Source organism: Leopardus geoffroyi, chromosome A1 (assembly GCF_018350155.1).
Source record: "Leopardus geoffroyi isolate Oge1 chromosome A1, O.geoffroyi_Oge1_pat1.0, whole genome shotgun sequence".
Taxonomy (NCBI): Eukaryota; Metazoa; Chordata; class Mammalia; order Carnivora; family Felidae; genus Leopardus; species Leopardus geoffroyi.
Window position 1 is genome coordinate 110,972,910 of NC_059326.1, and position 14,853 is coordinate 110,987,762.

General features: G+C 38.3%; 1 protein-coding gene across 8 annotated transcripts in view; it reads right to left on the minus strand.

The window, feature by feature from the left end:
- CDKL3 (cyclin dependent kinase like 3) overlaps window positions 1–14,384 on the minus strand; it is a 103,338-nt gene extending 88,954 nt beyond the window's left edge. For 4 of the 8 annotated variants that reach the window (XR_006715059.1, XR_006715052.1, XR_006715054.1 and 1 more), the window contains exons 1-3: window positions 12,814–12,922; window positions 12,214–12,396; window positions 4,856–5,050 (exon numbers count right to left, since the gene is read on the minus strand). Coding sequence is in view for 1 of the 8 variants with exons in the window: in XM_045489157.1 (XP_045345113.1) it covers window positions 4,856–5,050; window positions 12,214–12,396; window positions 12,814–12,846 (411 nt within the window). In the remaining 7 variants the exon portion in view is untranslated. Of the gene's footprint in view, window positions 1–4,855; window positions 5,051–12,213; window positions 12,397–12,813; window positions 13,029–14,298 lie in introns of those variants that run through there. The other 4 variants (XR_006715053.1, XR_006715056.1, XR_006715057.1 and 1 more) reach the window with 4 other exon arrangements.
- Window positions 14,385–14,853: the final 469 nt, after the last annotated feature.

The window sequence follows — 14,853 nt, forward strand, 5'->3', positions numbered from 1 at the left end:
TTAGGAAAGCAGGACTTTGTGGAGTAGGAGGTGGGGTGGGGCTAAGAAAGATTGACAGTGCTTAGGTATTAGTCAAAATTATTTATAATTCATAAAGGTTACTGAAAACCGAATAAAATTTAAGAAGCTCCATATGGGTAGGAGCTAAGTCTTTTACTCAAGGTTCCATCCTCAACTCCCACTACAATCAATGATTGTTACTGGAAGATGCTCAATAACTATTTATTGAATAAATGGATGAGGGGACAAATAACCATGTCTTCCCCATAAGGGCCAAATATTTGCATTTACACTTTGCTTCCAAAATGGTTTCAAAGAAACTTTTTTTTTTCAGGATTCACAAAACTTTATTCATTTAGAATTAACAAGCTGTTCACATATCACTTAATATTGTTTCACAAGCTTGTAGGACATGGATTATCTTTGAGGAATTATTTTGATTTGCATGAAGTTTACAACTTTGTGCACAGTATGGTATTTTCCTGTAAGTAAATAATAAGCAGTCTGAATTATCACATGAATTCTAAAACTTTGAAGGTTTTTTTTAATTATTATAATGAAATACTAGCATGGTGAGATGTAATGTTTACAGTTTTAATCTGTCAGACCCATTTCCTCTAAAATAATTAGCTGAAATTATATGACATCACACTCGCTTCCATTAAAGCAAGACACAGGCAACTCTCATTTGTGTGTTTAATAGTGGGCGACCAGTGGTGCATGTCACCATGAACAGCACATAATCTCATGCTACATTGTTTGGGTATTTTATAATATATTTTCAAAATTTTTTATTCAAATATAAATTGACACACAGTGTTACATTTGTTTCAGGTATAAGAGGCTTATACTATTAAGCAGATCAAAATTTTTAATTATAAAAACAACCAGAATGAAAAAGATAATTAACTAGTTACTGCAACTGAACAGTAAATTTTTATTTAAGCTGCCTAAAAACCAATATAGAAAGCATATTTTCTATATTTTATAAAAAGAAAGTAAACGAGTACTTCCGGAGATAAAAAGCCTTTACTGGTACTGAACTATATCTGACTTCATAAATTCTTATGAAAGTAACATGGGGGATGCCTGCGTGGCTCAGTCAGTTAAGCATCCTACTCTTGATTTCGGCTCGGATCATGACCTCACAGTTTGTGAGATTGAGCCCCATGTCAGGCTTCTGTGCTGACAGTGCAGAGCCTGCTTGGGATTCTCTCTCTCTGTCTCTCCCTGCCCCTGCCCGTGCTCTTTCTCTCTCTCAAAATAAATAAACGTTAAAAAAAAAAAGTAACATGGGGTATCACAGTAGATAATATCTCAGACATTTCAGTTATATAAAAAACCACTCAACTGAAATTTGGAGATACTAGGAAAATAAAGTTTTCCTTTCCTTTTTGTCAACATGAAGATAACCTTATATCAAGGCCAGAATCCAGATATCCAGATAATAAGCATAATAATATTCTAATGAGCCACTTCACTCATGGCTGCCTTAATTCTCAAGGGTTACTAATTTTTCAATATTCTGTGAGGTGAGAGACATGCATAATTTTACTTCAGGTCCTAGGTAAGACAACGAGAATAAAAGAATTTAGGTGCTTCTGTCCAGGCCTTTTTCTCTGCTGCTCCAACAACTCTATGGGTATTCTTCCATACTTGGTGCTGAGGACTTTTTCTTTCTGTTCCTTGGAGAATAATCCATCCTTACCTCTTCAACCAAAGTCTCTAAGAGGAAGATTCCCAAATCCCAAAGATACCCAGTTCTGACAACTTCCTAGAAAGACCATGTTAAATAATTGGTCAACCACTATTTTTACTTAGAAATTCTCACTGTCTTTTAAAATATACATTTCTAAAAGCAATTCCCTCTTCTAAATAAAACCAGTGACTGTCAATGGTACCAAAATTCTTCTGCTCTCAAATTAAAAACCTTGTAATTCTTTGATTTCTCATTTTATTCACATCCCTCTCATATCTACTTAGTCCCCACATCTTATCATTTCTTTCTGTTTTTTGTTTTGTTTTGTTTTGTTTTGTTTTGTTTTGTTTTGTTTTGTTTTGTTTTTGAGAGAGAGCAAGTACAAACAGGGGAGGGGCAGAGAGAGAGGGAGAGAGAGAATCCCAAAAGGAGTCAGTACTGACAGCGCAAAGCCCAACGCAGGCCTTGATCTCACAACCTTTGAGATCATGACCTGAGCTGAAAATCAAGGGTAGGATGCTAAACCAACCAAGCCACCCAGGCGCTCCTCATTTCTCTTTTCAAGTCTCCATTCTCTCCCTTTGCCATCCCTCCTCTACCTATTCCAAGCCCTTACCATTTCATATCTGGATTATCATAACAGCCTCTCACCCGACCTGCTTCTACCCATACTTATCCTCTACACTTGCCAAAATAAGCTTAGGTTTTATTTTAATCGTGTTACAGCCAGGCTCAAAAACCTTCCATGGTTTCCCAGTATCCTCTGGAAAAAGTCTAAACTCTTTGAGGATGAATCTCAGGACACTGGAAACCTCTCCGCAGGGCACCTGTGCAATCCTATCACCCTTTACCTAGTCTATGCAAACCCCACTTATCACCACTCTCTGAGTCCCCTGCTCAGGCCTGCCACTATTCTCACAGTAACACCCCATCTGAATTTATTTTTTCTTCTATTCCAGTGAAATCCTAGCTACAATTCCAAGTTCGACTTACTTTAGTTTTACTTCCTCTTTGAAGTCCTCTACTCAGAGTATAGCACATAGTGGTCTCTCCCTTAATTCAAGAAACATTTTAAATAGATAAGACACTATAGGTATACAGATAACACAACTATTCCTGACTCCTTACCAGCACTACTTATTAAGCCTTAAAATATACTTGACACAGTGCTAAATACATTATACATACTACCTAATGTCAACCTTTACAAAAAATCTGTGATGTACTACTATAGTATCATTTTATTTTGATTTATTTTTTTAAAAAAATTTTTTAACGTTTATTCATTTTTGAGAGACACAGAGACAGCGTGTGAATGGGGGAAAGGCAGAGAGAGAGGGAGACACAGAATCCGAAGCAGGATCCAGGCTCCCAGCTGTCAGCACAGAGCCCGATGTGGGGCTCGAACCCACGAACTGTGAGATCATGACCTGAGCCGAAGCCGGACACTGAACCGACTGAGCCACCCAGGCACCCCTATAGTATCATTTTATAGATGAGGAGGATGAGACTCAGAGAGGTTAGATAACTTTCCTGGGACCAGAGAGTAATGGTGCTACCACCTGTCACTGTGCACTACTGCAGTGAGCTGTGAACTGCACAAGTTGTGTTGTTATCCATAGCAAAACTGGTGGGTGAAAACCTACGATAGTCTGATTCCACAGACTGTGCTCTTAACTATTACATTATACTGCCTCCCCAAGGATCCAGCTGGCAAGGAAATTACAATCTGAATTCTAGTTGCTATCACAACCACATTTTTCTTTTTTTTAATTTTTTTTAACGTTTATTTATTTTTGAGACAGAGAGAGACAGAGCATGAACGGGGGAGGGGCAGAGAGAGAGGGAGACACAGAATCGGAAGCAGGCTCCAGGCTCTGAGCCATCATCAGCCCAGAGCCCCACGCGGGGCTCGAACTCACGGACCGCGAGATCGTGACCTGAGCTGAAGTCAGACGCTTAACCGACTGAGCCACCCAGGTGCCCCACAACCACATTTTTCAAAACCATAAAGTGAAATACACTATTAGCAAGACAGAGAATTAGAAATTAAGATATCCGAGAAAGCCTAGGATATATAGATGCTATATCATTTACTAATAAAACTATTTATTAATAAAACTATTCTTACTGAATATATATATCTAGCTTTCCAGAAAGTAGAGCTCAAGTTGGGAACAAAAAACTCCACAAAAACCTGCTGAGCTCAGGGCTCCTGGGTGGCTCAGTCAGTTGAGTGTCAGACTCTTGGTTTCAGCTCAGGTTGTGATCTCAGGGTTCGTGAGATCGATCCCCACATTGGGCTCTGTGCTGACATTTGTGGAGCCTAGTTGGGATTCTCTCTCTCTCTCCCTCTCTCTCTGCCCTTCCCCTGCTTGTGCTATCTCTGTCTGTCTCAAAATAAACAGATCAACAACAACAAAACCTGCTGAGCTAAACACTTACTCGGCAATGCTAAAGGCAACATTAAAAATCAGAACAAGTGAGGGGTGCCTGGGTGGCTCAGTCAGGTAAACGTCCTACTTCAGCTCAGGTCAGATCCCGTGGTCTGTGAGTTCGAGCGCCACATCGGGCTCTGTGCTGACAGCTCAGACCCTGGAGCCTGCTTCAAATTCTGGGTTTCCCTCTCTCTCTGCCCCTCCCCCACTCATGCTGTGTCTCTCTCTCAGTAATAAACAAAAGTTAAAAAAAATTTTTTTTAAGCAGAACAATTGATCTTCTTTCCTGTCTTAATTTTTTCATGTGAAACAAGGCTCCATACCTCTTAGCCACTTTATTTTTTCTTTCTTTCCGTAAAGGTATTGACATTCATTTGCCATACACTGTCCTAGTTTCCAGTTCCTATCTCCAAACATCCCTTCATTTGAGCCAGCCCGACATTTTAATGTACTTTCCACAATAAAAGGTACCCCAATTGACTGTTGATTCTTCCTTATGAAATTACTGATACTTTAGTATTCCAACTTGGTTTGCCCTATTGTTATAGTTATAGCTTTATTATTGTGTAGTCAATATGTTTTATAATTCTGTAACTAAATTTTAAGGTAGTGACCCCAATTCAATTAATATTGTACAGGAAAATAAATTTTAAATCTTCATAAAGGGCACTTATGATTCATATACAGCCTATAGTTTGGCTTACTCTGAAGCACTTACATTATTATTGTGAAGATATTCAATTGCCCGAAGGATCTGGAACAGGTATTTTCTAAGTCGTTTACTCTCCAGTCCATGACAATAATGTTGTAACTCATCTAATACTGTGTGGTCAATAAATTCAAACACCAAATGAATTTTCTTTTTCTGTCTAAAAACTTCAATCAAATTGACCAGGTTTTCATGATGAAATTGCTATTGACAAAAGAAACAGATTTTTTAAAAATTATTACGTGCACAATAATTTGTACATATAACACATATAATTTTAAAGTTTATTTATTTTGAGAGAGAACATGCATACATGTAAGGGATGGGCAGAGAGGGAGGGAGAGACAGAATCCCAAGCAGGCTCTGTGCTGTCAGCAGGGATTGATCCCACAAACCATGAAATCATGACCATAGCTGAAATCAAGAGTCAGATGTTTAAACAGCTGAGCTACCCAGGTGCCCCAAGATCTATGGAATTTTAAAAAGCAAAAATATTCTTAGCTTCTTTTACTCCATGCATGTCAACAGAAAATTTTCAACTTATTTGCTTACATTCCTATTTTCTAAAATGCTAAACTTGGGGCACCTGTCTGGTTCAGTTGGAAAAACATGCAACTCTTGATCTCGCAGTCTTGAGTTTGAGCCCCACGTTAGGTGTACAGATTACTCAAAAAATAAACTTAAAAAAAATTCTAAACTATTTCATAATTAATACATATAAAACAAGGGGAAATGTACTGCCTTACTTGAGGTTGGCATTTGATTGCTTACTAAAATAACTTGGTTAGTGTACTATAATACAACTTGGTATTATCCTTTAACTTGGTTTATAGTTAAATTTAATATCTGAAATTTAAAATGTTTTTACATCTTTGGGTGCCTGGGTGGCTCAGTTGGTTAAACATATGACTTCAGCTCAGGTCATGATCTCACGGTTTGTGAGTTCGAGCCCTGCATCAGTCTCTGTGCTGACAGCTCGGAGCCTGGAGCCTGCTTCGGATTCTGTGTCTCCCTCTCTCTCTGTCCCTCCCCTGCTCTGTGTGTGTGTGTGTGTGTGTGTGTGTGTGTGTGTGTGTGTGTCTCAAGAATAAATAAACATTAAAAAAATTTTTTTAATAAAATATTCTTAAATTTTCAAGCGAGCATGGATTTCAGTGCCATTCAGTACATGATATGAATTTTAAGAAATTATTTTATTAGTTTGATCCTAAAGTCTCAAAAGTAAAACATAACTTCCAAGTGGACAGTATAAATTAATAATACTAGAACAAGAGCATCAAAATATCTAGAACCCTTTCAGATATGTGAAAAAACAATTTATAGCTATAGGAACTTTATAAAAATATACCATTCTTTGTGGATACCTTTTTGTTCACTGTCTGTAATATTCTATTAAGCAATAAAACATCTTTTTAAACTAGTAACACTGTTAAAATAACTTCCAAAGAGTAAAAATGGCATGTACCAGCCTAGAAAACAAATCAGGCTCCATATTTTATGCTGCTTACTTTAGTTTTTAACACGCTGAATTATTACCAAATATTCTCAAATATTTAACATTTTCAAATTACCAAAAACGTTTATTCATTTGGCTAAAAACTGAGAGGTACAGGGGCTCCTGAGCAGACTCTTAATTTCTCAGGTCATGATCTCAGTTTCATGAGATCTAGTCCCACATCGTGCTCTGTGCTGACAGTGCGTGGAGACTGCTTCTGATTCTCTCTCTCCCTCTCTCTCTCTGCCCTTCCCTGCTCACTCTTGCTCTCTTTCAAAATAAATAAACTTAAAAAATTTAATTGAGAGGTATATTTTCAATGTTAGATTCATTAGAAAACTATGATTTTATGAAAAAATATTTGCCTTTATTCTAATGGCACAATATCAATTTTTCGACTTATCTGCACTAACACATAGACCTAAGTCCTTAAAATATGACCAAGAGAAAAACATGCCAGAATATAATGCCAGATCCCCTTCCTATTTTTGTTCCCAATTTCCCTGATTGGAAAGATGCCAAAATGCTGCAGTGACAGCATACTGGCAGTATCAAGAACAATTGACTGGTTTTGGACACTACTCTACTAACCCTTCAACTAAGGAAAATTACTGTTTCCCTGTCCAGTCTTTATTTTAAAGGCAAAAGCAACAAAGAGTTAATGTGAGTTAATAAGCACCATGGAAGATCCACCCAGGGTAAGGAATCAGGTGTTTTCTCAGATAAACCATGAAACTCCTATAAATGCTCCATTGTCACTTTTCAAATTGTTTACTTTTGTCTTCCTTCATAATCAGATAACTTTTCTACAGATATTATCACTAATTACTCTAACTGTAATTTATTAAACAAAATTCTAGAAGATAAAAATTTAATTCAAATAAATAAATCACTATGGCAATCTTTTTAGACTAAAAATGTGAAATAATCCAAGAACTCTCTCTTGTTGGGTTAGATCAAACAAAAACTTCTGTAAGAAATAAGCCAATGAATAAAAAATTTTTTGAAAAAAAAATAAGCCAATGAAAATAAATAGCTAAGGTATCTCAAAACAGTTTGTATAATAACAATAAAGTACATTTTCAAATTCATCTCTGTGTTCTTGCCACATATTGGTTGTTTTACAAAATGATAAAGTAGAAAAAAATAATCACCTTAAATGTAACAGCGTTGAATAAAGAGCAAAAGATATTGCCTGTGAAAAGATCTTCTGATCAGATTTTCACTTATGATGTACAGTAACTGCCTTACATTATTACTGTTTTAGGTGATCAGGAATAGGACTGGCAACTCATAAAATCATAACATCTTTACTGACTTTAACTGCTTTCCATTGTCTAGAGACAGAGCACTTCAACAATTCACACATATAGATGCCTAATATACTTATTCTACTTAAAAAACAAATTGGAGTGTCTGGGTGGCTCAGTTGGTTAAGCATCCTACTCTTGATTTCAGCTCAGGTCATGATTTCACAGTTCATGAGATTGAGCCTGCATCAGGCTCAGTGCTGACAGTGTGGAACCTGCTTTAGGATTCACTCCCTCTCTCTCTGCCCCTCCCTTGCTTTCATGCACACTTGTGAGCTCACTCTCTCTCTCTCTCAAGAATAAATAAATAAACTTTTAAAAACATAAAAAAAATTAAAAAAACAAATTCATCCATCATATCTAATATAGGTTTAAAAAGAAAGAATTTCAAAGGGCTAGAACAAATAATCCTAAAATTTGTATAGAATCACAAAAGACATCAAATAGGCAAAGAAATCTTGAGAAAGTAGAACAAAGTCTGAAGTATCACAGTCCCAGATTTCAAGATATACTACAAAGCTAGAGTATCAAAACCATATGATATGGGTACAAAAAAATTATACATAAATCAAGAGAACAGGACACGGGATCAATGAACCACAAAGATAAATGGGAGTGGCACAAAAACTCACACACAGGTCAACACACAACAATTGACCTATATGGTCAATTAACTGACAACAAAGGAGGTAAGAATGTATAATTAGGTAAGCATCATCTTTTTTTTTTAATGTTTATTTATTTTTGAGGGAGAGAGAGACAGAGTGTGAGTGGTGGAGGAGCAGAGAGAGAGGGAGACAGATTCTGAAGCAGGCTCCAGGCTCTGAGCTGTAAGCAGAGCCAGATGCAGGGCTCTAACTCACGAGCCATGAGATCATGACCTGGGCTGAAGTCGGAAGCTGAACTGACTGAGCTACCCAGGCACACCAAAACATAATCTTTTTAATAAATAGTACTGAGAAAAGTGGACAGCTATATGCCAAAAAAAAAAAATGAAACTGCACCGCTTTGAACACCATACACAAAAAAAAACTCAAAATGGATTAAAGACCTAAATGTGACACCTGAAGCCATAAAATTCCTAAAAGAAATCATTAAGCAGTAATCTCTTAGAAATTCCCCCTTAGCAATGTGTTTATGAATCTATCTCTTCAGGCAAGGGAAACAAAAGCAAAAATAAATAAATGGGACTACACCAAAATAAGAAGCTTTTGCACAGCAAAAGAAACTATCAACAACAAAAAAAGGCAACCTAGTGAAAGGGAGAAGATACTTACAAATGATGTATCCATAAGGTGTTAATATCCACCATATATAAACAACTTACACACCTCTACAGTAAAAAGATAATACTATTTAAAAATGGGCAAAGGACCTGAATAGACATTTTTCCAACAAAGACATACATATGGCCAACAGGCACATAAAAGATGCTCAACATCACTAATCATCAGGGAAATGCAAATCAAAACCACAATGAGATACCACCTCACACTAATCAGAATGGCTAGTATCAAAAAGAGAAGAAATAATACGTGTTGGCAAGGATGTGGAGAAAAGGGAACGCTTGTGCTGTGTGTAGGGACTATTAATTGGAGTAGCTACTGTGGAAAACAGTATGCAGGTTGCTCAAAAAATTAGATGTAGAAATACCATATAATCCAGTAATTCCAATGCTGGGTATTTGCCCAAAGAAAATGAAAACATCAGTTCAGAAAGATACATGCACCCTGTTTATTGCAGCTTATTTACAATAGCTAAGATATGGAAGCAACTTAAGTGTCCATCCATAAATGAATGGATAAAGAAGATGTGATGTATGTGTGTTCATACACACACACACACACACACACACACACACACACATATATATACAACAGAATATTACTCACCTATAAAAAAGAATGAGATCTTTTTTTTATTTTTTTAAGTAATCTCAACACCCAATGTGGGGCTCAAACTCACAAGTCTGAGATCAAGAGTGGTACACTCTACTGACTGAGCCAGAAAGGCACCCAAAAATAATGAGATCTTAATATTTGTGAGAACATGAATGGACCTAGAAGGTATTATGCTAAGTGAAATAAGTAAAAAAAAAAGACAAGTACCATATGATTTCACTTATACGTGGAATCTAAAAATTACAAAACAAATCAACAAACAAAAAATCAAACAGACTCTTAAAAACAGAGAACAAAATATTGGTTGCTAGAGGGGAGGGAGGAACAAACTGGTGGATGCCAGAGGGGAGGGAAGAGAGTGCATGGGCAAAATAAATAAAGGGATTAAGAGGTACAAACTTCCAGTGATAAAACTAAAAAGTCATAGAGATGAAAACTATAGCATAGGAAATATGGTCAATAATATTCTAATTACATTGTATGGTGACAGAGAATGACTACACTTGCCAAGGTGAACACTGAGTCATGTACAGAATTGTCACATCACTATGTTGTACACCTGAAACTACTATAACATTGTATGTTCAATATACTTCAATTATAAAAAAGAGGCAAATATTACTTTCGTATCATATAAAAATGAACGAGAGTATGTTTTCTTCATCATATAAAACATCTAGACTATGTTGTGAAAGTCATAAACCTTAAAGCATCTAGACAAATTCCAATAAATAAAATATGTAGATTTAAAATTTTTTTAATCACTAGTTTTGTACCTAATCTCCAAAGAATGCTAATCCTCCTTTCTTCACACTCCTGAGTTCTTTCCCCTGGATTGACCTGTCATACCCACACAAAATTCTATCTTCTGCCCCCATCTCTAAAAGCACACTAAGGGCGCCTGGGTGGCTCAGTCGGTTGGGCGTCTGACTTCGGCTCAGGTCATGATCTCGCAGTTCGTGAGTTCGAGCCCCGCATTGGGCTCTGTGCTCAGAGCCTGCAGCCTGTTTCAGATTCTGTCTCCCTCTCTCTATGACCCTCCCCCATTCATGCTCTGTCTCTGTGTCAAAAATAAATAAACGTAAAAAAATTTTTAAAAGCACACTAGTCATTTTTACTTAAATATATTCCTGTCACCTCAAATTCAACATTTCTAAAAGTGAACTACTTCCCTCCATTTCTTTTTTGGGTCTTTCATATTTCCATCAATGATAACAGTCACTGAACTTCAATTCTTTTTTTCTCCTCCCTTTGTTTCCTTCTATATCCTTTCATGTCTTTTTTTTTTGAAATGTATTCTATTTTAACTTTACTTTTCTCACTTTAAATTCAAATTGCTGCAATCCAGCAAGGGCTCTCGTGATATTTACCAGGATTCTTGAATTAAATTTATGAGCTCTCACTATTTTTACTCAGTCTTCCAATCTATTCTAAAAAATAGTGCTAGATTAATTATTTTGAATTCAAAATATTCCACCTCTTACAAAATCAAGTTTTGTCCTTTTTTTGTGTGTGTGAAATGACATCAGTTTTGTTTGTTTGTTTGTTTTTTTAATGTTTTGGGTTTTTTGGGTTTTTTTTGTTTTTTTTTTTTTGAGACAGAGAGAGACAGAGCATGAATGGGGGAGGGTCAGAGAGAGGGAGACACAGAATCTGAAGCAGACTCCAGGCTCTGAGCTGTCAGCACAGAGCCCAACGTGGGGTTCGAACTCACGGACCACGAGATCATGACCTGAGCCAAAGTCGGACGCTTAACTGACTGAGCCACCCAGGCGCCCCAAGTTTTGTCCATTTAAGAAAAGACTTGGGGCACCTGGATGGCTCAGTGGGTTGAGTGTCCAACTCTTGATACTGGCCCAGGTCATGATCTCATGTTGTGAGATGGAGCCCTGCATCAGGCTCTCTGCTGCGTGTGGACCCTGCTTGGGATTCTCTCTCTCTCTCTCTCTCTCTGCCCTTCCCTCGCTCTCTCTCAAAATAAATAAATATTTAAATAATTTTTAAAAAGACAAGACTTTAAAACCTAACTCCTGTTTACTTCTCTAATATCACCTCTTTCTACTTCTTTACAAAAAAACTCTACAGGCAAAAGTCTCTGGTCTCTCCTCAGAACTACTTGGGCATCTCTGAGTTTGTTTCCTAATGTGGAATAAATTAATTTCTCTCTCCTGCCTAAATTCTGTACATGCTTTAAGGCCAAATTCATGTTCTATTTCCTCCAAGAAAATTTCTCTACCCAACTGGCCTTTGTGTTAATCAACTGGCATTTATTATAAGCCACTTTCTCTTCAGTATGGTTTTCAAGTGCCCTCCCATCTTTCTGATTAAATAGTAAAAAGTTCTGAAAAGGAGGTACTGCATTATAATCTCAGCATCTGGCAAAATGCCTTTCACAAAGCAGATATTTTTACTAATTATTATACCTGCGTATTTCTGAACAAACATTTCACAACATTTGGCATAACTTTTGTTACATTATACATAAGCATATATATCTTGTATTGCTATAAAATTTCAAAATACACACAATAAGGTAGGGTACCACGCTTTATGCCTACTATATGTCTTAATATATGTGTTAAATAAAATATTCCTTTTATAATTTTTTACTATATAACAATTCCTCTTTGACTTAAAGCAACTAAGGTAAAAGAAACAAACCTTTAAAAACTTTATTTCTCTCGTTGCAATTTTGTTGACAGATTTTTCTGGTTTCTCATAAAATATCTTAATGGCCACTATCTGCCCAGTATCCTTACGTTTACATTTCATGACTGTTCCATAACTTCCCTCTCCCACTTTTCCGAGAGTTTCATACATCTCCATTTTCAAATCTGGATTCTTCTTCATAAAAATAAAGAAAGAAAATGTTAAGCATTGTACTTTTATTTATTCAAGCTGCGCAATGCATTTCCACAATAAACCCGTATTTTAAAATACCTAAACATAAAAAAATATTAATCTTTTCCACAGACTCTTGTTTGTCTTTGGGACTCTGCCACCTGCAGACAGTAGGGTGTCCTTGTGGGGCTCCAGCCTCACCAGAACTTAGAGATCTTCCTGCTGTCTCGGTCATTCCCATGAACACTAAGATTGAAGATTCCTTCACTACACGTCACCCATCAGGAGTGGGGTCCGCACACTTCCTGTCATGCGCCCGTCAGGTATGGGGGTTCCCAAAATACTGCAGTCGCCTACAGGTCAGACACCGGACCCAAGAAAACCTCAGCCCCACCCGCTCCTCAAACCAGACACCCGGACCAGTCGCGCCCTTCTTCCCGAAGTCGACCTCATCCAGTCAACCACCGACGTCTCAGCCCATTTTGTAATGCCGCCAGCCAGGTTCCGCGCAGACCCAGCGGGTCAACTAGACACTGACCCTACTTATCTCGCCTGCCCAGCTAAATCCCGGCAGGCCACTACCATGGCAACGATGCAGCTGGCCTCACGCCCCGGGCTCTACTGCGCAAGACCGGAACATCGGCCCGACCCCACCCGACCCGGAAGAGCAAATGAGGCGAGGTGAAAGCGCTCAGAGAAAGCTTGCGTGGGGTGGGGTGGGAAGTTTTTGGATTGAGACCAACTCACAAGGTTGGTTTTGAGCTGAGAGCGGGAGGACCCCCATTTTGACAGCACCCAGGGTCTTCACGTCTTCTAAGGAAGGGCCACAGAGGCGCCAGCTTGCCCGACCAGCTCTTAGATGCCTCCGGGCCAACGAACACCTGCCGCTGGTGCTGGGTCCTAAAAGGATATCTGGTGTCATTAAGCGGAGTCATCTTGTAAAACAAGTCTTTCCAAGAAAGTCTTGTGTAATTACAGTTGTCTAAGTTACCTAACGTTAAATTGCGTAGACCTCAGTTCGACCTCAGCCATTGACATGCATCCTTAAAACGCAGTTAAGATGGTTCAAGAACGTTTCTTGAACACCTATATGCTTTAAAAAAAATTTTTAATGTTAATTTATTTTTGAAGGAGAGCAAGCGTGAGCAGGGAGAAGGGCAGAGAGAAAGGGAGATAGAGAATCTGAGGCAGGCTCCAGGCTCTGAGCTGTCAGCACAAAGCCTGACGCAGAGCTCAAACTCACGGACTGCGAGATCATGACCTGAGCTAAGTCGGATGCCCAACTGACTGAGCCACCCAAGCGCCCCTTTTGAATTTTTTTTTGAACTCATACTCCTCCTTTTTAAAAACGCCCTCTTGGGGCGCCTGGGTGGCTCAGTCGGTTATGCGTCCGACTTCGGCTCAGGTCACGATCTCGCGGTCCGTGAGTTCGAGCCCCGCGTCGGGCTCTGGGCTGAGGGCTCAGAGCCTGGAGCCTGCTTCCGATTCTGTGTCTCCCTCTCTCTCTGCCCCTCCCCCGTTCATGCTCTGTCTCTCTCTGTCTCAAAAATAAATTAAAAAAAAAAAAAACGTTAAAAAAAATAAAAACGCCCTCTTTGGGAAAACAAGTAAATCAAAATTGGATAGACATACCAAAATTGCTAGACATATAAGGGGACAGCAAGAGAAAAAAAAAAGTTATTTAATTGCTTAAGAACTAGGCATTGGGTTCTGCTGGCCTGCCAGCCTCCATAAACTGTCAATTTCTATAGCAGTTCTACATTGCTAGATAAATGATATAATAGGGATTTTTTGCAGTTTATCCTCAGCATTTTCCTGCATGTAATCTTACCTATATGTCTTCATCTTTAGCTTTGGGGAGAATTATATATCAGGAAGACAAACAACATTCAGCTTTTGACTTACAGAATCACATGTGTGATGCATAGTAGAACCTATCAAGAGTTAGGCCTGTCTGCCTTGATCACCAAGGCAGTTATAAAAACAAAAGATAAAATTCACTGTTTCAAGAAAAGGAGGTAGCAAGAAAGTGGGTGCAATTAACCTTTTCTGGTTCCATGGAACTATTGGCAACTTCATGCAATACTTCCATTCTGCTTTGGGCTGAAGAATTAACCCAAAGGGTTATAAAGTGCTGAGAGTCCTGCAGACCTTTATTGGCCCTGAGGCCAGGCATTAAAGGAACTAGAGGGAGGGAAATGTCAGAATCCCCAAGGATCAACACCTCCTGAGCTCCCTGACGGGATGGGCGACAATTCAGGCCCATTTGCACCTTACTTGCTGGTGTACAAAACCTGAAACCAGTTATCCAGGTTAGATTTATAACACCCCCCACCCATGTCTGCAAAATTTCTTCACATCTGAGTCATATTTTTAGGCTTTCTTGACAACCAATCACACTTCGAAGTGCTCTCTTGAGATCTCCTCTCCATGTACCCCGTCTTAGCCAAATCCGTGGAC